This window comes from Oncorhynchus mykiss, chromosome 16, assembly GCF_057628025.1.
Source record: "Oncorhynchus mykiss isolate SJ-2025 chromosome 16, ASM5762802v1, whole genome shotgun sequence".
Taxonomy (NCBI): domain Eukaryota; kingdom Metazoa; phylum Chordata; class Actinopteri; order Salmoniformes; family Salmonidae; genus Oncorhynchus; species Oncorhynchus mykiss.
This window is the reverse complement of record NC_143037.1, coordinates 6,961,763-6,988,968: the sequence shown is the minus strand read 5'-3', so window position 1 is coordinate 6,988,968 and position 27,206 is coordinate 6,961,763. Positions and strand designations below refer to the sequence as shown.

Below are 27,206 nucleotides of genomic sequence, written 5' to 3'. Positions count from 1 at the left end.
CTCCCTGACAGCATCAATAATCACAAACCCCCCCTCTCCCTGACAGCATCAATAATCACAACCCCCCCCTCTCCCTGACAGCATCAATAATCACAACCCCCCCCTCTCCCTGACAGCATCAATAATCACAAACCCCCCCTCTCCCTGACAGCATCAATAATCACAAACCCCCCCTCTCCCTGACAGCATCAATAATCACAAACCCCCCCTCTCCCTGACAGCATCAATAATCACAACCCCCCCCCCCCCTGACAGCATCAAGAATCACCAATTGACACTTCTCTATAGCTGTACAATTTTATTCCTTTCAGAAACAAAATGTCAATTTCAGTACGCACACATTGCACACAGAATATTTTGTGTTCCTTTTCTTGTAATTTTTCTTAAGCAAAAGAGTTAAGCACTAAGCCTGCATTTACACAGGCAGCCCAATTCTGATCATTTTCCACTAAAATTGGTCTTTTGACCAATCAGATCAGCTCTTTTGCCCATAATTGGGCAAAAGATCAGAATTGGGCTGCCTGTATAAACGCAGCCTTACACACCGTAAATAACTATCAGGTTAGACATTTCATTAGCAGAGATTGCTGGTGGATATATTTATAGGTCTCCGTGTACATTCAGATCGATGATTAGAAGGTCCATCCTCTAAAACCTTCCAGAATAAAAGTATTGTTTTATGTCAAATTCAGCAGGACTGGAGCGGAAAAATCTCACTCAAGATAAAAAAAAAACGGATTCTCAGAGCAGATGTTGCATAATTCTTAACAATACAAAACAGCTTTGAACAACCACTTACTCATTTTGGGTTATTGGCAGAGTTTGCAGCATTGCTAGGACATTATACCGAAGAGATCAACACCGAAGCTACTGCATAGCATGTTCTCTGTTATCAGAGATTTAGACTCCTGTTCATTAACACTGTAATGAGAGGGTAGGGGAAAACTAAGACTTCTGCTTTAATACCAAATCACTCAATGGCGCTTTAGTATGGGCTTAAAGCGGGTGCATGAAGTAACTGCTGTCCTTGTGCTGTGGCAAGCAATATCTCTGTACACAATACTGTGCAAACAGAGGTCTTACGTAACACAGTTTTGATGGCTCAAATTCATGATACGCAAACACAGTGTGTAAACACTGAGGAAGAGGAGCTTCGTAATTGAGCCAGACTTTACATACTAAAACACTGACTTGAAGGGTCGTCACGTAGTCACAATGCTTCAATGCTAGACTTGTAGGTGGTCTTCAGGTGTGACGAATACGTGGATATAACATATGGACCACTGCAAAAGGAATAATACTTTAGATTTAAACTAGACTCAACAATTTCACTGGCCAGGAAATTAGAGCTTTGGAAGCAGAGAGAAACGTCATTTCCCAATATTGCCTTCTCACAGCACAGGGACATCGGTCACTGACATCTTTCCAGGACATTGTTTAGAGCACGTGTCAAAACTCATTCCACCGCGGGCCGAGTGTCTGCGGGGTTTTCCCCTCCTCCCTCGTACTTGATTGATGAATTAAGGTCACTAATTAGTAATGAACTCCCCTCACCTGGGTTGTCTGGGTCTTAGTTTAAAAAGGAAAAACCAGAAGACACTAGGACCTCCGTGGAATGAGTTTGACACCCTTGGTTTAGAGACTTGAGGAGTCATCATTTCATCTTATCAGTAGTTGTGATACACACATGTAAAATTGGGAAATGCTTTTCAAATGTATTTTTAAAAGTTATATTGGGGGTAATAAATAACGAAATGGTAATCCAAGGTTTAGCCATTGATCCAGACTAGTACCAGGGGCTAATTAATGTAAGGTCTAATCCAATCATAAGAACACACATGTAAAGTTTGGGAACAGTGCGTAGTTGGAATAACTCTCAGAGCAGACTGGCTATAGAACAACAAATACATACAAGCACAAAAATCAATCTTTAAAAAAAAGAATCAAAAAAATAAAAATGGATTGTTGTGATTTTTTGTGTGAAAAAAATAAAAAGAAAAAAGAAGTCAGAATACCCATGCTGATGAATGAAATGTACTGACCTGGCTGAACACCATGTGGCAGCTGGCTGCAGTGGCGCTCTGATTTTACAATAGGCCTAACTGGAGCCTTCACAAACAGCTACACTGATGCGTGAGCACTTTATATGAAAACACCAACAACAACAAAAAATGAAGAAAATGTATGGCACACACATGTACACTGAACAAAGATATAAAACGCAACAAATTTCTACCACTTTACTGAGCTACAGTTCATGTAAGGAAAATCAGTCAATTGAAATAAAATCATTAGGCCCTAATCTATGGATTTCGCAATGACTGGGAATACAGATTTGAATCTGTTGGGTCTTTAAAAGAAAAAAAAGTAGGGGCATGGATCAGAAAACCTGGTGTGATCACCGAATGTTGTGAAAAGTTGTTGGATATTGCCGGGAACTGGAACACGATTTTCTTACGTCGATCCAGGGCATCCCAAACATGATCAATGGGTGACATGTCTGGTGAATATGCAGGCCATAGAAGAACTGGGACATTTTCAGCTTCCAGGAATTGTGTACAGATCCTTGCGACATTGGACAGTGCATTATCATGCTGAAACATGAGGTGATGGCGGCGGATGATTGGCACGACAATGGACCTCAGGATCTAGTCACTGTATCTCTGTGCATTCACATTTTAATTGATAAAAATGAAAATGTATTCGTTGTCTGTAGCTTATGCCTGCCCATACCATAACCCCACCGCCACTATGGGGCACTCCGTTCACAACGTTGACATCAGCAAACTCATTGCCCACACTACGTCATACATGTGGTCTTGGGTTGAGAGGCCAAATTCTCTACAACGACGTTGGAGGCAGCTTATGGTAGAGAAATTAACATTAAATTATCTGGAAACAGCTCTGGTGGACAGTCTTACAGTCAGCATACCAATTGCAAGCTCCCTCAAAATTTGAGACATCTGTGGCATTGTGTTGTGCGACAAAACTGCACATTTTAGAGTGGCGGTTTATTGTCCCCAGCACAAGGTGCACCTGTGTAATGAGCATGGAGTTTGATCAGCTTCTTGATATGCCACATCTGTCAGGTGGATGGATTATCTTGGCAAAAGGAGAAATGCTCACTAACAGGGATGTAAACAAATTTGTTCACAAAATGTAATCCTTTTGTGCGTACGGAAAATTTCTAGGATCTTTTATTTCAGCTCATGAAATAAATGAAATTAGCTCAACACTACTTATTATTATTTAACCTTTATTTAACTAGGCAAGTCAGTTAAGGACAAATTCTTACATACAATGACGGCCTACACTGGCCAAACCCGGAAAACGCTGGGCCAACTGTGATACAGCCTGGATGTTGCGTTTTATATATTTTCGTTCAGTTTATTTCCACTAAAAACAACACAAAGGCAACACATAGGGTTGAGTTGAGAAGAGGATGGCACAGAGTAGCCAGTAAGTGAATGGCTACCCGGTTTAACAACAGAGTGGCACCTGACAGGATGAAGCCACTAACCAACATGGAGCGAAGGAACGAAAAGGAACGACAGAACATTGTGTGACGTCATAATGCCAAAGGTTGAGACATTGGATGCAACAGTGTTATTCTAACAAAGCAATTTAGAAGAAGTTGATGGATGAAATACATTGATATGTTTATTTTGAATACTTGACGCTCAGTTAATTTTTATTTAACTTGGCAAGTCAGTTAAGAACAAATTCTTATTTACAATGACGGCCTACCCCCGGCCCAAACCCGGACAACACTGTTAATGCTGCCGTTTGAAATACCTAGACCAACCGATAATACATGTCTTGTGGTGGTCCTTCAATCTTTTAGTTACAAGCACATTCACATTGAATAGTGTTAACTGATGACTAGAACAAGAAAACGAATAGCAGCTATGAGAATTACTTTGGGGGCCAAATGAGAGACTTCCTGTCCAAACTGCAGGTAATGGACCCTTTGCACTGGGTGAGGAACTCCCACAGACACAGGAAGACAAATCTCTTAAATCCCTATATAAACTAACTGCTGGCAGTAGTTATGTACCTTTCTTACAACAGATACAAACACCAACAAGTCCTTACTAGGCAAATCAAACACAAGGCAATTCTACAGACTGTCTGTAGAGTGGGTGTCGTCATGGGCCAGGTATAGGAGAGGATGAGGCACTTTCTTAGTGAGGAAAGGCAGACTCATAATTCATCTCTGTAGTGTAGCATCTTCGAAAAACAACCAACGTACCAAGATCAAGGCATATCTTTCAAAAGTGACTGACATACTAGCAGATCACAGAACTTCATCACTAAAAAGAGAGTTTGACCATGCTGTTAACCATGCTCTGATAATAAAGCTATGATGATGGGTGTGCCACAGGCGAACGGAGAGTGGACCCTTGATGTGACACACTGAATTAAAAGGGCCAGTCCATGACGATGAAACAGCATCTTGGTCCCTTCATGTGATACGAATGAAACTAACTAAGCAAATTTTCCTCTATACCTCAGACATAACTGGACTGTCAACACAAGTCCAATCTCAGCAGGTTTTGGCTTTAGTGCACCCTAGAACTACTACACAAATAGGTATTTACACACAGTACCAAAAACAAACACAGTTTCTGTGATCCTTAGCATTTACCTGCCACCCAGGGTTCATGACATGGGACATGACATTAGTTATATTAAAACCTCTATTCGGAGGGGATTTTAGGGGAGGGAGTGAAAGGATATTTACAGTTCAATTATTAAATGGCTGTTCCCAGTTTTTTCCCAGTTTCTTGTGGTGGCTTCCGTGAAAACCTTTCAGCAGCTTCTATACAGACGACATGGGCATGTCTTCATGGCTCCTCGGACGACTTTAACAGCTCCAGTAATGCCCCAACCGCTCCAAAATAGCCCTACAGAAAACATACGTGGTAAATACAGTATTATTACGAACACTCAAAATACAGTACGAGTACTATTACAATACTCATTAATGGAATCAAGGAAATTGATTATGGATTCTGGGCGCTATTGGGGGTAGAGTTGACAGCTTTGTTTACATCCAGTCTGACAGAATGTCTTAAGTTCAACTCAAATCAAAGCGTTGTACCTCGTGCTCTAGGAACAGGGCCTTCAGTTGTCCCTTGGACCAGAAGTCCATTGCGTAGGCCAGCAGCTTAGTAGACACGGTGTTGATCCGTAAGAAATTTCCAACAAACACAACTCTCTCGATTTTCTGAAAGCGAAAAGATCATGGTAGTAAAATAGTTCTCGTATATCCAATTTAACATTTTGTTTTCCACTAAGAAGCCCATTTATAAAACCAATAATCCTGCAAAAACACAGATTAACAGTTCGGAATCATAACAACAGGAACGGTCAACATTTTAACGTGTTTTCTTAGAGATGATTCAAGTTATTTTGACAAACTGATATTACAAAAAACACACAGAGAAGTACATACACATGGCAGCATGGCAAGGAAAATACTCATTATGACCACAAGGTAGAGCTAAAAGACAAGGAGTCTGTTGTATGTCGTCGGCCCTGTACTCAATGTGAATCAATTCACAAAGAACTGCAGAGCTGAGAAGTCAGTTGGACCTTGAAATGCTACATACATTATATCTACAGGCTGTGTCCCTGTCGAACTAAGCTGCCATGTACTGATTGTCCTGTCAGTACTATCAGTGACGCTAAAAACAAGTTCCTATCAACCATTGTTGTTTGGCAATGAAGTATTCTATTCTGTAGTTCATGCTTTGGGGAAAGGTCTATGGGGCCAGTTGGTGGCGTTTGCTGAAGATCTGTGCTCTTTGATAGCTCTGTACAATGCTGCTTGATCACCATGCCACAAGGCAACACTGAAGAAGCCGAGGGCATACAGAAAACCACCCAAATGTATGTATGTATGTATGTATGCATGCATGTATGGTCGTCTCACCTAGCTACTTTAAGATTAATACACTAACTTTTAAGTTGCTCTGGGTTAAGAGCGTCTGCTAATTGACTAAACATGGAAATTTGAATAAAGCCCCTTAGACAACTACTTCTCGTGAAAACATACACTACATGACCAAAAGTAGGTCGACACCTGCTCGGCCAACATCTCATTCCAGAATCATGGGCATTAATATGTTGTTGGTCCCCCCCCCATTGCTGTTATAACAGCCTCCACTCTTCTGGGAAGGCTTTCCACTAGATGTTGGAACATTGCTGCGGGGACTTGCTTCCATTCAGCCACAAGAACATTAGTGAGGTTGGGCAGTGATGTTTGGCAATTAGGCCTGGCTCGCAGTCAGTGTTCCCAATTCATCCCAAAGGTTTCTTGACAAACCATTTCTGTATGGACCTCGCTTTGTGCACGCACGGGGGCATTGTCCTGCTGAAACAGGAAAGGGCATTCCACAAACTGTTGCCACAAAGTTGGAAACAGAGAATCATCTGGAATGTCATTGTATGATGTAGCGTTAAGATTTCCCTTCAATGGAACTAAGGGGCCCGATCCATGAAAAGCAGTCCCAGACCATTATTCCTCCTCCACCAAACTTTACAGTCGGCCTATGCCTTAGGACAGGTAGCATTCTCCTTGCATCTGCCAAAGCCAGATTTGTTTGTCTGACTGCCAGATGAAGCATGATTCATCACTCCAGAGAACCTGTTTCCACTCCTCCAGAGACCAATGGTGGCGAGCTTTATACCACAGCAGCCAAGGCTTGGTATTGCACATGGTGATCTTAGGCTTGTGTGCTGCTGCTCAGCCATGGAAACCCATTTTATGAAGCTCCCGAAGAACAGTTATCGTACTGACGTTGCTTCCAGAGGCAGTTTGGAACTCGGTAGTGAGTGTTGCAACCGAGGACAGACGATTTTCACATGCTTCAGCACTCAGCGGTCCCGTTCTGTGAACTTGTGTGGCCTACCACTTCAGGGCTGAGCCGTTGTTGCTCTTAGACATTTCCACTTTATCAATAACAGCACTTACAGTTGACCGGGGCAGCTCTAGCAGGGCAGAAATTTGACAAACTGACTTGTTGGAAAGGTGGCATCCTATGACAGTGCCAGGTTGAAAGTCACTGAGCTCTTCAGTAAGGCCATTCTACTGATAAAGTTTGTCTATGGAGATTGCATGGCGGTGTGGTCAATTTTATACACCTGTCAACAACGGGTGTGACTGAAATAGCCATATCCACTAATTTGAAGGGGTGTCCACATACGTGTGTATATTTAGTGTAAATGAGTGAATGAATGTTAATATGTAATTATGCAAACTGTATGGAGAATGTGTGCGTGATTACCTCGTTGACGGCACACATGCGTGCGATGGAGCCTATGTTATTGGTGATGGTAACCAGCATAGCCCGGGCCAGGTCCTCTTTGCTAATGGAGTCTCGTTTCTCTTTGCTCATCATGTGGCCAAAGCTGTATGTTAAAGATCACCCCAGAACAGAAACACAACAGAAGAATCAAAAAGGAGACTCTTATTAAAAAAATTAAAAAAGGTGCTTACATGAAAACCGACAAATATTTAAACAATACCAATTAGGGTTTCACAGGTGGAAGATTCCCAGAATCAAGAGGGAATAAGCAGCAAATCTAGAATCCTCTGACCAGCATTTCTGGAAAACCAGGGAATTTATTGGAAGTTCAAGGAATTTTGCAACCCTAATACCAAATCAGATTGTTGTGTTAAAAATGGAAGGGAATTGAACAAATCGACCATAAGGCCGAGGATAGTGATAAAGATCACTTCTGGGACAAGGACACTGTTGTGTTACTGCACCTACAGGTAACTGCCTAGATAAAGGAAACACCAACGTCAGGTGTCTGAATAGGGTGTTGGGCCTCCACAAGACAGAACTTCTTCCAAGACACCTTGGCATAGATTCTACAAGTGTCTGAAACTCTATTGGGAGGGATGCAACACCATTCTTCCACCAGAAATGCCATAGTTTGGTGTTTTATTGACGGTGGTGGATGGTTGTCTCAGACGCCGCTCCAGAAGGGTTGAGATGTGGCGACCGAGACGGCCGTGGCATATGGTTCACATCGTTTTTTTCATGCTCAACAAACCATTCAGTGACCACTCGTGCCCTGTGGATTGTCATCCTATGAGGGCATGACCATGGTAGCCAAAAATAATGGGCAGCCCAGCATTTTTACACGTGACCCTAAGCATGATGGGATGCAAATTGTTTAACTCAGGAATCACACCTGTGTGGAAGCACCTGCTTTCCCCGATCCCTCATTTACTCAAGTGCGTCCATTATTTTGACAGTTACCTGTACACTGCGCCTTACATCTGTGTACCTGCTTTTACAGTTCATAAACTACCATAATAAACCCACTTAATACCGGGTAACCATTGGTAATTAATTACACGGAGATTTGTCACATACTGAATTATTACCAACGATTAAGAATTAATTCAGGATTAGTTGCAGAATTACTATTGCGACTGAGTAGCAACACCTTTCTTCCTCAGAGCTCTTCGGTGCTTCATTAGAAAATACCCCTGCATTTCTAAGAAACAAGAATTTAAATATCCAAATAAGTATATATATTTAAAAAAAAAAAAACAATCTCAGTATGGCATATTTTCAGAATGAGCTCTTGAAAATGATATTACAAAGTGTGTTTCACGTGCCATCCTCTTACGAATAAAAGCCTACGTAATTCCACATAAATATGAAGGCGTGGCCGGACGGTTTATCATGGTAGATATATGGCCTGATGGTTAATATCAAAGTTAGGGGTCAATTACATTTCAATCCCATTTAAATTCAGAAAGTAAACCAAATTCCAATACCACATTGAAGAGAAGTGGAATTTCAGTGTATTACCTGAATTTACTGGAATTTAAAATGGAATTAAGCCCAACATATATTATCATAGTAGATATAAATGGTATACACACTCAGGGGCTAGTACCGGGTCAGACACCCTTTGCCTCCAGAACAGACAATTCTTCAAGGCATAGAAACATTCCACAAATGGTATCAATGGACCTAACGTAACTGAATGACTTCATGCCTGTCTGCCTGCTTTGTGTGTGTGTAATATATATATATATATATATATATATATATATATATATATATATATATATATATATATATATATATATATATATATATATATATATACACACACACACACACACACACACACACACTCAGTGAGCAGTTTATCATCTACACCACCCCGTTCATGGAAATGGTTCACTCCTACAGACAGTGAGTCACGTGGCTTGCTATATAAAGCAGGCAGACGGGCATCGAGGCATTCAGTTACTGTTACACTGAATGTTAGAGTGGGGAAAACGAGTGACCTAAGCAACTTTGAGCGTGGTATGATCGTCACGTGACGGTTTCAGTATCTCAGAAACGGACGGCATCCTGGGATTTTCACGCACGACAGTGTCTGGGGTTTCCTGAGAATGACGCGACAAACAAAAAACATCCAGTCAGTGTGAGCGAAAAACAGCTCGTTGATGAGAAGAATGGCAAGAATCATGCAAGCTAAGAGGCGGGCCACAAACAAACAGGAAAATAACGGCGCAGTACAACAGTGGTGTGAAAAAAAAAAACGGCATTTCGGAACGCACAACTTGTCGGTCCTTGTCACGGATGGGCTATTACAGCAGACGACTGGGTTCCACTCCTATCAGCTTAAAACAAGAAGAGGCTCCAGTGGGCATCACGATCACCAACACTGGACAATTGAGGAGAGGAAAAACAAGTCGCCTGGTCCATTGAATCCCGGTTCCTGTTGCGTCATGGTTCCTGTTGCGTCATGGTTCCTGTTGCGTCATGGTTCCTGTTGCGTCATGGTTCCTGTTGCGTCATGGTTCCTGTTGCGTCATGGTTCCTGTTGCGTCATGCTGATGACAGAGTCAGGATTTGGCGTAAGCAGCGCTGAGTCCATGGACCCAGCCTGACTGGTGTCAACGGTACAGGCTGGTAGTGTTGGTGTAATGGTGTGGGGAATGTTTTCCTGGCACAAGTTAGGTCCCTTGATATCAATTGAGCAACGTTTGAACGCCATAGAGTTTCTGAACATTGTTTCTGACCAGCTGTAGCCTTTCATGGCTACAGGACCCGGTACTAGATGGGTGTACCTAATAAACTGGCCACCAAGTGTATATTAAGTGGTAGATATAGCTCATCATTCATTGAGTGTACAAAACATTAAGAACACCTTCCTAGTATTGAGTTGCACCCTTCCCTTTTGCCCTCAGAACAGCCTCAATTTGTCAGGGCATGGACTCTACAAGGTGTTGAAAACGTTCCACAGGGATGCTGGCCCATGTTGACTCCAACACTTCCCACAGTTGGCTGGATGTCCTTTGGGTGGTGGACCATTCTTGATACACAGGAAACTGATGAACATGGAAAAGCCCAGCAGCGTTACAGCTCTTGACACGAACCAGTGCGACTGGCACCTACTACCATACATACCACCTACTACCATACCACTACCATACATACCACCTACTACCATACCACCTACTACACATACCACACATACCACCTACTACCATACCACTACCATACATACCACCTACTACCATACCACCTACTACACATACCACACATACCACCTACTACCATACCACTACCATACATACCACCTACTACCATACATACCACCTACTACCATACCACTACCATACATACCACCTACTACCATACCACCTACTACCATACCACACATACCACCTACTACCATACCACTACCATACATACCACCTACTACCATACCACACATACCACCTACTACCATACATACCACCACTACCATACATACCACCCGCTACCATACCACCCGCTACCATACATACCACCACTACCATACCACACATACCACCTACTACCATACCACTACCATACATACCACCTACTACCATACCTACCACCGCTACCATACATACCACCTACTACCAAACCACCTACTACCATACCACACATACCACCTACTACCATACCACTACCACACATACCACCTACTACCATACCTACCACCGCTACCATACATACCACCTACTACCATACCACCTACTACCATACCACACATACCACCTACTACCATACATACCACCTACTACCATACATACCACCTACTACCATACCACACATACCACCTACTACCATACATACCACCTACTACCATACATACCACCGCTACCATACCACCTACTACCATACATACCACCTACTACCATACCACTACCATACATACCACCTACTACCATACATACCACCTGCTACCATACCACCCGCTACCATACATACCACCGCTACCATACCACCTACTACCATACATACCACCACCATACATACCACCACTACTACCATACATACCACCACTACCATACATACCACCACTACCATAACACTACCATACATACCACCGCTACCATACATACATACCACCACTACCATACATACATACCACCACTACCATACATACCACCACTACCATACATACCACCACTACCATACATACCACCACTACCATACATACCACCACTAACATACATACCACCACTAACATAACACTACCATACATACCACTTATATGTTTTACCTTGCCCATTAACCTCTGAATGGCACACATGCATGTCTCAAAGGTCTTAAAACGTAACAATCCTTCCTTAACCCGTCTCCTCCCCTTCATCTACACTGATTTAAAGTGGATTTAACAAGTACACATCAATAAGGGATCATAGCGTTCACCTGGATTCACCTAGTCAGTCTTATGGAAAGAGCAGGTGTTCTTAATGTTTTGCACACTCAGTGTATTATTATCATGGTAGATAGAATGGTATATATATATATTATCATGGTATATCCAGTATAATGTCCCAGTACTGAGTGGTCCTTTGCTCACCTGGAGGCCACAGCAGATCCTTGGAGGCTGAAACGCTCATAGTCTCCTCCGTAGATATCCTTCACCAGCTTGTCCACATTGCTGCTGTCCCCTCTGCTAGCCATATCCAGCGCCTCTTCAAACGTCTCACACCCCGTCAGCAAGCAGCACAGGCCCAGGAACGTACCCCCACCAAGACTGAGAGGAGGACACAGAGGAAGGGATCAGGCCCAGGAACGTACCCCCACCAAGACAGAGAGGAGGACACAGAGAATGGATCAGGCCCAGGAAAGTACCCCCACCAAGACAGAGAGGAGGACACAGAGAATGGATCAGGCCCAGGAACGTACCCCCACCAAGACAGAGAGGAGGAATCAGGCCCAGGAACATACCCCCACCAAGACAGAGAGGAGGAATCAGGCCCAGGAACGTACCCCCACCAAGACAGAGAGGAGGAATCAGGCCCAGGAACGTACCCCCACCAAGACAGAGAGGAGGAATCAGGCCCAGGAACGTACCCCCACCAAGACAGAGAGGAGGAATCAGGCCCAGGAACGTACCCCCACCAAGACAGAGAGGAGGAATCAGGCCCAGGAACGTACCCCCACCAAGACAGAGAGGAGGGATCAGGCCCAGGAACGTACCCCCACCAAGACAGAGAGGAGGACACAGAGGAAGGGATCAGGCCCAGGAACGATACAGGAAGTATCTTATTTTTCCACTCAGGGTTGAAACCTAACCTGAGACATGCACATTATACTTGAATGCATTGACATCAATGGGAAATGTGTGACATTTTGTAGTTACACCCATGCGTGCTTAAAAGTTAGGGTTTCATCCCTTATGCTGGGGAAGGGTTATTGAAAGGGGTCCTAAATTAAAATTTACAGCAGAGGCCTAAAAAGGAGTCTCTTCTCAGCCTGAGACAGGGAGAGTTAGTGGGGGTAGGTAGAACAGGTCCCATAAAAACTGTAAGCTGAACCCAAGACCTCAGGAACGGTCACAAGGCCGTGGGGAACGGTCACAAGGCCATGGGGAACGGTCACAAGGCCATGGGGAACGGTCACAAGGCCACCAGGAACGGTCACAATGACCTGGGTCGGCTCTCCTTGGTTACCCAAACACTTTTACCAATACAGCCAAGTTATCCTTCTTTGAAAGAGCTACAGTGCATTCAGAAAAGATTTTCCACATTTTGTTGTGTTACAGCCGGGATTTAAAATGGATTAAATTGAGAATGTGTCATCACTGGCCTACACACAATACCCCATAATGTCCAAGTGGAAGTCTTTTACAAATGGAAAGCTGAAATGTCTTGAGTCAATAAGTATTCAACCCCTAAAGTTAAAAGAGAGCCTTCATAAGTTCAGGAGTACAAATGTGTTTAACAAGTCACATAATTAGTTGCATGGACACTGTGTGCATGAATAGTGTTTAACATGATTTTTGAATGACTACCTCATCTCTGTACCCCACAATTATCTGTACGGTCCCTCAGTCGAGCAGTGAATTTCAAACAGATTCAACCACAAAGACCAGGGAGGTTTTCCAATGTCTAGAAAAGAAGGGCACCTATTGGTAAATGGGTAAAAAATAAAATAAAAAGTAGACATTGAATATTAATTTGAGTATGGTGAAGTTACACTTTGGATGGTGTATCAAGACTAGAGATGCAACGGTACACAGTATGTTGTCGAACCGGTCGGTACGCCCCCTACGGTTCAAAACGCATACGTGAACCACGGAATTACGATATGCCTGTCATTTTCCTATCATTTCCTAAACTTGCTTATTGCGCTGCAGACCACACGCACGTTGTACATTCAGATCCACAGAACCAGACGCGCAGCTTGTGAACAGGCTTGGCAGGCAACTGCTTGGAGCCCCAGACCGTTTCTCCCGAGTGCTGACAAACTTTACTCCACAGCAATGTCTCAAAATGTGGCAACCACAGTGACCGCAACCCCTTCCGCCTTCCCCCTTAAAAAACCAATGGACGATTTGCAATGACATCTCACGAGGAAACCTCCCTAAAGGGGCCCCATGAATAAACTAAAAACAAGTATTTTCTCAGCTCCAACGCGACAATGGCGAGCGCTAATGAGACAGAGAGAAGCGCATTTGAAGAGTCACCGGCGTCTTTCAAAATCCACTGTGTGGGAACATTTTGGGTTCAGCGTTCATTACGACGACGAGGGTACGAAGACCGTAAGCAAACAAAGTACAGTCTGCAAGCGTTGCTTTGCCACTGTCGGCTTCTCGAGTGGAAACACGTTTAGCATGTCATTTACGTGGCCATCACCCGGCCGTATCCCTTGCAGATGGAGCAAGGCGAGATCACTCGTTAGCGAAAACACAACAATCTCTCCCTTGCTGCCGTCCAACAATTTACGACAAATTCAGAAAAACAAAGAAATAAGCGAAAGCAGTGGGAGTAAACATAGCAGATTTGTTCGGTGGTTACTGACTCGGGATTTCGTCACCCGATGAAAAACAAATTTTGGAACCGGGTTACAATGTCCCCTCCCGCACACAATTCAGCAGCAAAGTAATTCCCAAACTCTATGAAACATCACAGAGAGACGTTGAAAAAGGAATTGACACAGACACCCTTTCTAGCTCTCTCCACTGATAGTTGGACCTCCAGAGCAACTCAAAGCTACCTCTGAAGGTTCACTATGTTCTGGAAGCTACCTCTCTGTGACGGTTCACCATGTTCTGGAAGCTACCTCTCTGTGACGGTTCACCATGTTCTGGAAGCTACCTCTCTGTGACGGTTCACTATGTTCTGGAAGCTACCCCTCTGTGAAGGTTTACTGTTCTGGAAGCTACCTCTCTGTGACGGTTCACCATGTTCTGGACGCTACCTCACTGTGACGGTTCACTATGTTCTGGACGGTACCTCACTGTGACGGTTCACTATGTTCTGGAAGCTATCTCACTGTGACGGTTCACTATGTTCTGGAAGCTACCCCTCTGACGGTTCACTATGTTCTGGAAGCTACCTCACTGTGACGGTTCACTATGTTCTGGAAGCTACCCCTCTGACGGTTCACTATGTTCTGGAAGCTACCTCACTATGACGGTTTACTGTTCTGGAAGCTACCTCTGTGACGGTTCACTATGTTCTGGAAGCTACCTCACTGTGACGGTTCACTATGTTCTGGAAGCTACCTCTGGTTCACTGTGTTCTGGAAGCTACCTCTCTGTGACGGTTCACTATGTACTGGGTCGGGAGATGAAGAGCGATGTGTTGCAAACTCGTCCCCTGTATGAGAGTCATACAAGCGCAAACTTTTCTTAAATATAAAGATACCGAAACCGTACTGTGGCCCACAAACCATGATACATACCGAACCGTGTGCCCACTGTACCGTTGCATCCCTAATCAATACACCCAGTCACTATAAAGATACAGGCATCCTTTCTAACTCAGTTGCCGGAGAGGAAGGAAACCGCTCAGGGATTTCACCATGAGGCCAATGGTGCCTTAAAAAAAAAGAAAGTTAGAGTTTAATGGCTGTGATAGGAGAAAACTGAGGATGGATCAACAATATTGTAGTTACTCCACAATATTAACCTAAATGAAAGAGTGAAAAGGAAACCTGTATAGAAAACAAATATTTTTTAAAAAAGTGCATCCTATTTGCAAACAAGGCACTAAAATAATACTGCAAGAAAATGTGTAAAAACAACTAACTTTTTGTCCTGAATACAAAGTGTTATGTTTGGGGCAAATCCCCCAAAACACATTACCGAGAGCCACATCTCCATAGTGGTGGTGGCATCATGTTATGGGTATGCTTATAATCTTTAAGGACTTGGGAGTTTTTCAGGATCAAAAAGAAAAGGAATGGAGCTAAGCACAGGCTAAATCCTAGAGGAAAACCTGGTTCCGTCTGCTTTCCACCAGACACTGGGAGATGAATTCACCTTTCAGCAGGAAAATAACCTAAAACACAAGGCCAAATCTACAAGATGACAGTGAATGGTCCTGAGCGTTCGAGTTACAGTTTTGACTTCAATTACTTCGATCTATGGCAAGACCTGGAAATGGTTGTCTAGCAATGATCAACAACCAATTTGAAAGAGCTTGAGGAATTTTGAAAAGACAAAATGGGCAAATGTTGCACAACCCAGGTGTGCAAAGCTCTTAGAAACTTACCCAGAAAGACGCACAGCTGAAATCACTGTCAAAAGGTGCTTCTACAAAGTATTGACTCAGCGGTGTGTAAAATAATACATATTTAAATGAGATATTTCATTGTTAAAACATGTTTTCACTTACTCATTATGGGGTATTGTGTGTAGATGGGTGAGATTTACAAAAATATATTTAATCCATTTTGAATACAAAATGTCTGTAACAAAACGTGGAATAAGTCCATTGAAAGCTAAAAAAAATCCTTTGGAAAGACTTAAAGATTGCTGTTCGCCACCACTCCCCATCGCTCCCCATCTAATTTAACAGAAATTGTGCAAATCTGCAAAGACGAATGGGACAAAACCCCAAATCCAGATGTGCGCAAAGCTGATGCAGACACAACCAAGACGACTCAAAGTATTGACTCAGGGGTGTTGAATAATCTGTATTTCATTTTTTTATTTTTTTTTTTTTATCGAAAAACTTGTTTTCACTGTTATTATGGGGTATTTGTGTGTAGATGGGTAAGGCTGTAACACAACAAAATGTGGAATAAGTCAAGGGGTATGAATATTGTCTGTAGGCACTGTAAACACCGGCATGAGCTCCGTTTCACCCCAGTGCCGTGTTCTATTTAGAGACGTTCCAAGGTTGAACCGGTGTAAATATAGACTGTCCTTGTGCAACGAGCAGACAGACAAGACAGTGCCTACTGTCTAGGGAACACGGTGCACATACAGCACTTCCTATTCTGTCGTAGACGTTGTTCAACCTGCCTTGCTAATAACAATAAAGCGGACTAACTATTATTAATTGTGAGTCACAATGCAACTACAAAAAAAAATACAGCTTAAAGGGAACGACAAACAGCAGTTGTAAATGATTGCTTTTCCTCTGTAATCTCTGTTGACATGACAACGTAGGACGAGTCTCTCTTCTTATGAAGAAGACCACAGTTCCTTTCTGTGCAATGACACCCGCCAATGCTATAAAACTATTAATTTGGGTCATTCACCTGGGAAAACCCAGTTCACTGCTGATTAAAAAAAAACTGATTTTGAATTGGCACTGGTGAACAGCACTGTCCTTATAATAGCCTAAACATTTCAGATTTTAAACACTACCATAAAATGTTGACCTTCAAGGCTTTTAAAAACATCAAATATAATCCCTTTTCCGTTTTTTTTGCTCTGTTCTTTACCTGGTACCGGTGACCCGTTTGTAGTCGTCTTTGGAGTACACAGCCAGGATGCTGACCCCAGATCCAATGTTGACCAGCAGCATAGGGAACGGGTCGGCCAGACTGCACGGTGTCTTCACGCTGTTCTGGGTGTCTGACGGGTTCTCCAAGTAGTAACACTGAGGGTGGCCGTTGAAGCTCACGGAGTCCACATAGAGCAGGCCGTGAATCAGACAGTCAAGCTCATCCAACTTCAACAGCTCTAAATCAGCCATCTGTAGAGAGAGGGGGGGGGGGGTATGGTAGGGAGAGTGACAGAAAGACAGAAAGTGGCGTGAGGCAAATCATGCAGAGTAAAATCTCAGCATGTGTATAAAAGCAAACAGCAGTCAGGGTTAATGACTGGTTATATAAGAAAGCAGGTGTGGGGCCACAGAGAAGCACAGTGAACCACAGTGAAGTTTATGACAGCACACCATGTTTTCGCAACACTGGTACAGTCAAAGCACAGGGCTCAAAAAGTCCAGATCCCACTGTTTTAAAAAATTGAAAAAACTAACGTATTGACGCTCTCCTTGACCACTTACCAGTCTCCGGGTCACGGAGGAGAGAGAGAACAGAGAATTCGAGGACGGTCTTTTGCCCAAAAGGAGATTCTCCCGATCACTCACCGTTCTGAAGTCGTTCTCAAACTTGTAGGCCCCTCCGCCAGTGGCGCAGAGCGTGGTGTGGAGGCTGGAGAAGTTCTTGTCGCTGCCCATCTGGATGAAGCGGTGCATGGCCTGCGTGGGGAAGCGGATGAAGTGCAGGTTGCCCGTCCGGCCGCACATGGTCAGGTTCTTCAGTTCCAGGTGAACGTCTCGGACGCCCGTCTTCCCGTACGCCGTGTTGGAGGTCAAGTAGCGGCGGATGCTCTTCAGGTTTTCCACCTCTTCCTGTTCCTCCTCCGCCGTAATGTCCTTGGGCTCGAAGTAGACCAGCTTCACCAGAGTACCGCCGATGTCCATCCCGAACCAGGGGAAGGCTGTCAACGCAAAGCGTGAGATACATAATCAAATCGAAGGTGTTATTACCACGTTGGTTTCAGCAAACTGAAGTGCTGTCAAGAGTCAAAGCACCAACCCAGTCATCAGCCAATAACCCGTCGGTCTGCATTTAAATGTCAGCTAAAAATACCGCGCAATAATAGGACAACTGTTGTCATAGGAACACACTTGGGATTTCCCTTTCCAATGTCACTCTCACAAGGAAGCTGTGACCCGGCCTATTGCACAGGTCAGACGGCCATGTGACTGATGTGAACTAGTTCTGCGTAAGACAGAAAGAAGATTTCCTTGTTCCTGGTAAGTCCAGTCATGGTGGTGGAATGGGTCCAATATCTGTCTTCTAGGTTAGCCTTAGATCTATCATCAATATTATTAGCTTTACTGTGACAAAGGCCCTAGGGTATAGATAGGCCCAGGTTTGCGCCAATTGTCCTTGTACTTAGTTGGAAAGCAAGACAGCGACAGTATTTTTTTTAAAGTTTGCCTCTACATTGTGTCCCGTCATCTTATATGGGGCGGCAGGGTAGCCTAGTGGTTAGAGCGTTGGACTAGTAACCGGAAGGTTGTGAGTTCAAACCCCCGAGCTGACAAGGTACAAATCTGTCATTCTGCCCCTGAACAGGCACTGTTCCCAGGCCGTCATTGAAAATAAGAATTTGTTCTTAACTGACTTGCCTGGTTAAATAAAAATATTTGAGATATTTTAGTGGCTGGTGGTGCCATTTTAAGTAGTTTTTATTTGTACATCTGTTCGCATACACATGCAGACCAGGCAGATAGGTGGAGTAAATATATATATATTTTTTTAAACAGTAGCCTACCCAACCACTGTAGGTTCCACAGCTACAGAGCTCAAGTTTCCATGGAAACCTGATTTCAAGATGAATATTTTCTATTTTGCCTGAAGTGGTGGTGTTTTTCTTTTGGGGGGGGGGGGGGGGGTGGCATTACAGGGTCACTTATATTTCAGGGACTAACATTCATTGAGATGCATCATAGACTGAGGCCTCTTTGCTGATCAGATGTCATATCTAGGTTTAGGAGAGTCACTGCCTGACAAGAAGCAAAGTCCACGTTGAGATTATGACTCCCAGAGTTTATTAGTGTGCAAGACTTCTATAAAGTGATTATATAACAATCTGCCAGAACTGGTTATACCATACCTGATAGGATTCCATGAAAATAGACTGGGAAGTGAACCCTCAACTGATAGTGACACCAAGGTCTACTGCTACAACCTTTCCTTAGCTTGAAGGACCTAACCCTAACAACTGACTGAATGAGACCAGGGCCTACCGTTCCAAGATTTCCTGAGGTTGAAGGACCTAACCCTAACAACTGACTGAATGAGACCAGGGCCTACCGTTCCAAGCTTTCCTGAGGTTGAAGGACCTAACCCTAACAACTGACTGAATGAGACCAGGGCCTACCGTTCCAAGCTTTCCTGAGGTTGAAGGATTACTAGATGAGAGGCAAACCAGCCTTCTGAGTAGAGGAATCAATCTTTATGAGGGAGCAGGGCTAGGGGCAGGTGGGGTAGTAGAATCATTCTTTATGAGGGAGCAGGGCTAGGGGCAGGTGGGGTAGTAGAATCATTCTTTATGAGGGAGCAGGGCTAGGTGCATGTGGGGTAGTTGAATCATTCTTTATGAGGGAGCAGGGCTAGGTGCATGTGGGGTAGTAGAATCATTCTTTATGAGGGAGCAGGGCTAGGGGCAGGTGGGGTAGTAGAATCATTCTTCATGAGGGAGCAGGGCTAGGGGCAGGTGGGGTAGTAGAATCATTCTTTATGAGGGAGCAGGGCTAGGGGCAGATGGGGTAGTAGAATCATTCTTTAGGAGGGAGCAGGGCTAGGGGCAGGTGGGGTAGTAGAATCATTCTTTATGAGGGAGCAGGGTTAGGGGCAGATGGGGTAGTAGAATCATTATTTTTCAGGGAGCACATGAAAGTCACCCCACCAGTGAGACTCCTGCCCTGTCCAGCTGTAGGAGTTTTGTGTGAGTGGCTGAATGAGAATAGAGTTGGAATTTGGTTTACTTTCTTAATTGACGAATTGAAATGGTATGGAGTTCAACCCTTGTGTAGTCTACCACACTCCAACCTTTCTCTTGATTTCCATTATAAACCAAGGAAACCAGAACCCAACCTTCATTGGATCGTATTGTTGTGTTGATTGTATTGTGTAATGTTGTGTTGATTGTATTGTGTATTGTTGTGTTGATTGTATTGTGTATTGTTGTGTTGATTGTATTGTGAAATGTTGTGTTGATTGTATTGTGTAATGTTGTTTTGATTGCTAATGCCTTCTTGGACAGGTCTCAAAACAGTGCCTCTCAATGGGCTTTTCCTGGTGAATAAAGGTTACATTTAAAAATTATAAGTAAAATTGACCTACACATAGCAGTGAAACCTGTGTCAGTGTCCACAAAACATGTTAATCATCTGTGAACTGCAACTCGTGGTAGAAAATGTACCTGACCGATGGTACCTGGTCTCTAATCTGGGATCTCTCTTTATGAGAGCTGTTCTGTGCAAACAAAGATAACCACACTTTCAAAATTGGCTGTTCCCCCCCCACTTCCTTCACTGACTGTGTCAGATACACGCTCCTGGGTGAAGTTTCCCCTAGGTACAGATCTAGGATCAGCTTCCCCAAACCCAATCCTAACCTTACCCATTAGTGTGGAAAATGCTAAACTGATCAGTGTCAACTTCACACTACTCCCTGGATGCTCTATAGAAAGGCTTTATATTGGTTAGTCTACGCTGTGGTTATAGCCAAACTTTTTTTTTTCGATACGAGTAGAATTTTGAATTTTCTGCAGTGGCTGCCAAATAACCTGCTGTGGTGTTATGATTAATTGATACTAAAAAGTTACAGAATATTTTAGTAGCTTATTGTTCAATTCATTGCCAACTGAGATGTAGGAACATTGAAAGAGTGTTTTATTTCACCAATTGATGCAATATCCCTGGGTACATAACCTATAGCTAAAATAATCAAAAGGTAAATGTTAGACTTGAGGTTATCCAAATCACAGCTCAGCAAGAATGTTGAGGGCATTGCCAAGCTGAATGTGCAATATTTATCTTGTGCAATAGGCTACACCACTTCAGATCAAATCGGGGCTGATTTGAAATCTCTATAAATTACACTGATATTGATCACACCAGTCAGGTACATTTTGTGTTACGGATATGCTCATCTATAGCCTCAGTTTGTAACATCAGCATGTGAAAAATCTCAGGGTCAGACCCATGAAATGGCACCAAAGATCACCATTGAGATTTGAAACACCGGATTAATTATTAACAAAACATATAGGCTTTGTTGTGAACATTGGGCTCTTTCCAAAAAAACTATCGGAATACTGATACCATAATACACTGGAAAAGACCCAAGACATTAACTGCTGGTGTGGATGGGAGCTTCCACTTGAAATCCACTTTTGAGGTACCACTAAAATAGTGGTTCCCAAACTGTGGTGCGCGCCCATTATTGAACTCAGTCTGGTTTTCAATTTACACTTGAAAGTTGTAATGGTAGAATCCTCTTGTCAGTCATTGCATACCTTAGAGAGCTATGTATAACTTACCAAAAATAAACTAGCCAATGTCAGCTAATGTTTTTTAGACCATAGATTTTGTTGTAATGTTTGAGTCACTCAAATATCACATAATACACATTGGCAAAATGTATAGAATTGTAACAACATTAGCTTTAAAACTGCTAAATGTTCTCTGCACCTTATGACAAAATGTGTAGAATTGCAGAAAATAAGCTTGAAAACCTGCAAAAAAAAATTATCCGCCAACAAGACAGGTGGTAATAGTTTGTGTCATGAACAGTGCTTGTGCCCATAGAAATAGACATGGGACACGGGATGTTTTCTAATGCTAGAAGGCTTGGGAAGTTTGGGAACCCCTCCTCTAAAACAGAGGGGGGGGACGTGCAACCAACCTGGACTCAGGGGTAAACATAACATAATAAATGTAAATTCGAGATACTCCAATTAGTATGATATGATACAATTCATATGGTATGTATTAATATGCTACGAATTTGCAAAATGCATGATATGTTACAAATTCTAATTTGATGTTAGCTAGGAGGCTAACATTAGCTAGGCTAGGGGTTAAGGTTAGAGTTAGGCTAAAGTGTTAAGGTTTGGGGAAGGGTTAGCTAACATGCTAAGTATTTGCAAAGTAGCTCAAAAGTAGTTGCAAAGTTATTAATCAGTTAAAATCCTAAATTTCCCCATGATGAGACGCAAACATGCAACCTTTGGGTTGCTAGACGTTCGCGTTATACTCCTGACCAACCCAATTGTGTGCAACTGCAGCCCGCAATTCAGGGCGTTCCTGCATGTGGACATCAAGCATCTGAAGGAATACTCTCGTGCATCCCATTGGTTCCTTCAAGAACACCCCTCCACCCCTTCGAGCATCCCATTGGTTCCTGCATGAATGCCCCGCCCCCAGGAGCACCCAATTTCCCCCCCCCCCCCCCCCCCGAGCACCCCATTGTCCCCCCCTTCCCAATACCACAGCAGACGGGAGGCAAGGGTGACAGTATGCTAGCTGGCTTCATAGTTAGCGACACAGTATGATAGCTGGCTTCATAGTTAGCGACACAGTGTGACAGCTAGCTTGATCATTAGCAACACTGTGTGACAGCTAGCTTGATCATTAGCAACACTGTGTGACAGCTAGCTTGATCATTAGCAACACTGTGTGATAGCTATCTTGATCATTAGCGACACTGTGTGCTAGCTAGCGACACAATGCTTTCCCTCACTTGATAGTTAGCGACACGGTGTACTAGCTAGCTTGATAGTTAAGTTAAGCTAACACACTGTGTAATTTGCTCCCGCCTGCCAAACGCCTGCCATCACTGTTAAGAGAATTGCGGGAAAACATTACCCGACAGTCAGGTGTGAAGGACACGGTCTACCAGTGTAGGGCTAGCTACCGTTGTCACCCCCGCACATTCTTCTGTGGAGTTTATTGACAGCTGGCATTCAACATGATTGTGCATTAATGACCCCTACTTTACTGGAGCACCCCCACATCCCACCTGTCCTAACTTAAAAATGGATCAATTAAAGTATAATGAGGGGTTGCTGCAAATGCAGGAATGCCTCGAATTGGGCGCCGCAATTGCACCCTTCTCGACCAACCACCCTACTTTCCTTTTTTCCTTAATTAACCTTTTGTCTTATGTAAAGGTAACATATTATACTCATTTGAGTATCCCGGATTTAAATGTACTATGTTACGTCTAGTCTATGAGACCAGGCTGGCGCGACAACTCGGGCACAGCAGACAATTCTCTCTCTCAGGTCTAACACAATTAGAGATGGAGCAGAGGAATGCCGACTAGCATGCTAAGCCAGTGGACCGCTGAACTTGCCCTAGGTCTTTTCTAGAAAGAAACTCAGCTCAACAACACCGAAGAGACTGTTTCACAATGTCACAGAGATTGTTGTTCAATAATGGCAGTTCAGAAGTGCCCTGTTTGTGACAACAAGTGTAATCAACGCTGACAAATTAACACTTTACCCGATTCCCGTCAAATGTTCTAGTTTCGTGAGTCTGACATTCCACTGTCATGTAAACAATAGCAAACAACTTACCTGGCTTCTTCACATTTCTCAGCTTCATAGTGATGCACTCAGGTGCATTCAAAAACACTTATTAATACCCGAAAGAAATACAAGCATGGAAAGTTAAGATCAGTGTTAACAATTATTTAAGATTCCCCAGTTAATACAGCGAAGAAAACGCAACTTTTTTGCACTGTGACTTCGACTAAAAGTTCGAACTTCTTTAACAGCATCCTAGAAACCAGGGAAAGGGAATTTTGTACATTTGGGGGCGGTGTCCTGGCTCTTTAACCCAGCCTTGCGGAGACAGAGGGCGGCCGCTAATTGGCCGAAGTACGCCAAGCCTTCTTATCAGGAGCGATTTCAGCACAACTTCTGACTGAGAAGACACCAATCACGGTGCACCCATTGCAAAAACAAAAGGAGTCACATAGTTTCTAAAACAACGTAGCTGGAACTAACAATAGCTAATATCCAGGACAATATCCTTAAGATTATGAGAAAAAAGTTTAATAGAATCGTTTGCTGACAGACAAAAGCAGTCATGATAGTTCGCAGTCCCTTGAATCAGAATCGCCTTTATTCGCCAAGCACATTTACAATGACACAGAAGTGCCTACCAGGAATTTGACTTGGTTAATTTGCGCTGCCATAACAGTCCCTCTCCTCGCCCCTACCTGGGCTCGAACCAGCCACCCACGAAACATCGTTACCCATCGCTCCACAAAAGCCGCGGCCCATGCAGAACAAGGGGAACAACTACTTCAAGGTCTCAGAGCGAGTGACCGCTAACTAGCTAGTCATTTCACATCGGTTACACTGCCAGCAATGTAGGCTATAGCTGATGATGGAAACCGTTTGATTCCATCAACCACCTAGCGATAGACAAAATATAGGCCTACAGTATATACTGTACAACACACCGTGGCTGCCTTGCAAACCCATATGATTATGCAAGATGTCACTATCTTCCATGCTGATTTATGCAACTTCTCTACATTCAACTACCTGCAGCGTGCATGTAACCGGGTGGGTATAATTTGTGGAACGTCCCATCAGGAATCTCTTCCAAAAACGGTATAAGTATCAACGTTGCCAACAAGCAACGCATACAAGGTTGTATAGCGGCAGAATAAGATACCGGGGAGTGGGCAATTTGGTTAAGTTTTTCATTCCACACGTTTAATCCGAAAAAAATGTCTGTCTTCACTCTGGTGTCCTATGGACAAACATTAAGAATAAGCTACGAGGTGAGTTGGTGTCTATTCGTCAACTATGTGAATTGATCAGGCTACTTTTACATACATTGTTGGAACGTTCCACCAATTATACCCACCCCTATGTAACCTAGTGGTTTTCAAACATCTCCCCGGGATACCCAGGAGTTTCACAATGTTATAGCCCTGAACTAGCTCACCTATTTAAGTGCTTGCTGAGTAGTTGACAAGTTGCATCAGGTGTGAATGTGATAGCAGTGGAAGAGTTGAAATAGATGGAATATTCCATCACCGAGGAAAATGTTTGAAAACCCCCTGATGTAGCCTAATGTAACATATTGTGTCATTTGATGAGTAAACCCATAAATTACTAAATGCAAAATCTACACCTGCAAAACCCACTGACGGCGGAACTTACGTGGTCTGTTCCTCTTCAGTGATTCAACTCTTCTTCGTAACCTGCATCTTTTCGCAGGGGAGGACCCATTGGCTTCGACGTCATCGGTATGCAGATAATGGAAGTGTTCAACGTTGCTAGTACCGCCACTACAGTTTCCACTTGAATTGAATGCATTGCACCCACCGTTGCTAGCCTGAGAATGAAACCCTCTTTGCAGTCCATTGGCATAACACGATCCCGACCCTTTTTTGTCGGTAATTGATTTGCCTTTATCCATTGTTGCAGCTAACTAGCTACATATGATTTAAGATGGTACCAAGCTAAAGGAAACGAGCTGCTATCACTATAGCTGACATTAGCTCATGCAAATAAAATGCAACCCTACGCGCACGCTCAATACAAAAAAATGTGTTTCATATGAAATTGCTCTTAAATGGTAGAAAATATGTATCCGCTCTTGGTACCGATAACTTTTATTCTGTTGATTTAAAAAGTGTGAAGACCTATCCGCTAAAACACGGTTTGGTCGAGGTCACTGTCGGTCATTATCGCACTTTACAGTCCGCCGCCGGAGTCGAACTGCCAGGTTGTTAGCTAGCTAGTTACGTCACACACAATGGCTCCTTAGAACCCGTTTACCCTCTCCAGGGGACACAGGCAATGCGCTCCTCTTCTATACAGAAAATACAACCAAGCATTTAGGTTTACATGCCTAAAAAGTAGAAAAGTCGCCTAGGCAATGGAGGCAACGTTCAGCCGTGGCTCTGCCATATTTATAGGTATGCATTAAGCAATGGTCATGCGTGCTGTTAGTAGCCTAGACAGTAATGTTGACATGATTTATAACACACAAACACAGCCAAGCGGAGGGCATGACCGGCTGAGATGAACATTTTCCTATACGTGTCAAAACTGACTCAGATGGAGAAGCTGTTAACTTCTCGCTATGTCATGTCGTTTTTTCCCAAACCTTGCTTTTCACATGTGATTATGAAGCTTTGTTTACACCGGTGCATCTCTGTGGGTCAGAGGTAAATGGTGAGTTATTGATACGTTGTAACCTATATAGTGACGAAACTATCAGAGTGTATCTTTGGGTGTTGCCATCATTACCTTCTGTTTTGATCTGGCACAAACTATCCTAGGACAAACTGATGGGATTGCTCCTCACATTAATTTTTTAAGTGGTTCTTATCTAGGCACACACTAACATTTGGTCTGGTGAGGTTGATATGATTTTCAGAATATCTATCTATAAAACGTTATATTATTTTGCCGTAGGTCTACTATGAACAGACGGTACAGTCAAATATTCCGAGTGGAAATGGTTGCGTAATAGCCTTGCAGACCAACCTGTTGTTCATATACTTGCGTCATGATTAGAACTAGGCTACCGAGGACAGGCTACTCAGGTTCATGAGTGAAACTGTTCCAAGTCCTAAAGCTCTCTATACCCTAGTTTCAGTAGTTTGTGAGACTGATTAATTACTGTGTAGTTAAAATATGTATTTTAAAGTAGTGTTCATTTACTATTTCAATCAGTTGTTTGTTTATTTAGCAGACTATAAATGTTTTGTAGGCCTACTGCCTACAAATGAAGCTTTTAGCGACAATTGTGTAGACTACTAAAACGAAATAACCAAACCAAACAAGGGCCAGGTTTTAATCCAATCACAGATTATGGGCATTGAGGTTTTTAAAGGCAATTTCCGATTGAGCCGACATATAGCCTTGGCTACACTACAACG

At 43.3% G+C, this 27,206-nt stretch overlaps 1 protein-coding gene and 1 long non-coding RNA gene across 6 annotated transcripts; both read right to left on the bottom strand.

Annotated features, from left to right (window-relative positions):
* Window positions 1-283: 283 nt before the first annotated feature.
* On the bottom strand, window positions 284-26,321 carry pank1a (pantothenate kinase 1a). 4 transcript variants are annotated; one of them, XM_036946061.2, is made up of 8 exons: window positions 25,477-26,321; window positions 17,861-18,213; window positions 17,211-17,464; window positions 11,887-12,063; window positions 8,467-8,517; window positions 7,293-7,416; window positions 5,105-5,230; window positions 284-4,907 (listed from the first exon to the last, which is right to left on the bottom strand). In XM_036946061.2, exons 1-8 carry the CDS (start codon window positions 25,733-25,735, stop codon window positions 4,848-4,850), a joined length of 1,404 nt encoding a protein of 467 aa, XP_036801956.2. In that variant the 5' UTR covers window positions 25,736-26,321; the 3' UTR covers window positions 284-4,847. The 4 variants fall into 4 exon arrangements, with proteins under 4 accessions (XP_036801956.2, XP_036801959.1, XP_036801958.2 ...); XM_036946064.2 differs by lacking the exon at window positions 25,477-26,321 and adding an exon at window positions 23,872-24,115; XM_036946063.2 differs by lacking the exon at window positions 8,467-8,517.
* LOC149976528 (uncharacterized) lies at window positions 9,146-11,875 on the bottom strand. Of its 2 annotated transcripts, none has more exons than XR_016487106.1 (3): window positions 10,864-11,875; window positions 10,528-10,745; window positions 9,146-10,438 (listed from the first exon to the last, which is right to left on the bottom strand). It is a non-coding gene; the product is annotated as an uncharacterized LOC149976528 (long non-coding RNA). The 2 variants fall into 2 exon arrangements; XR_016487107.1 differs by having other exon boundaries at window positions 9,146-10,745; window positions 10,864-11,113; window positions 11,176-11,875.
* Window positions 26,322-27,206: the final 885 nt, after the last annotated feature.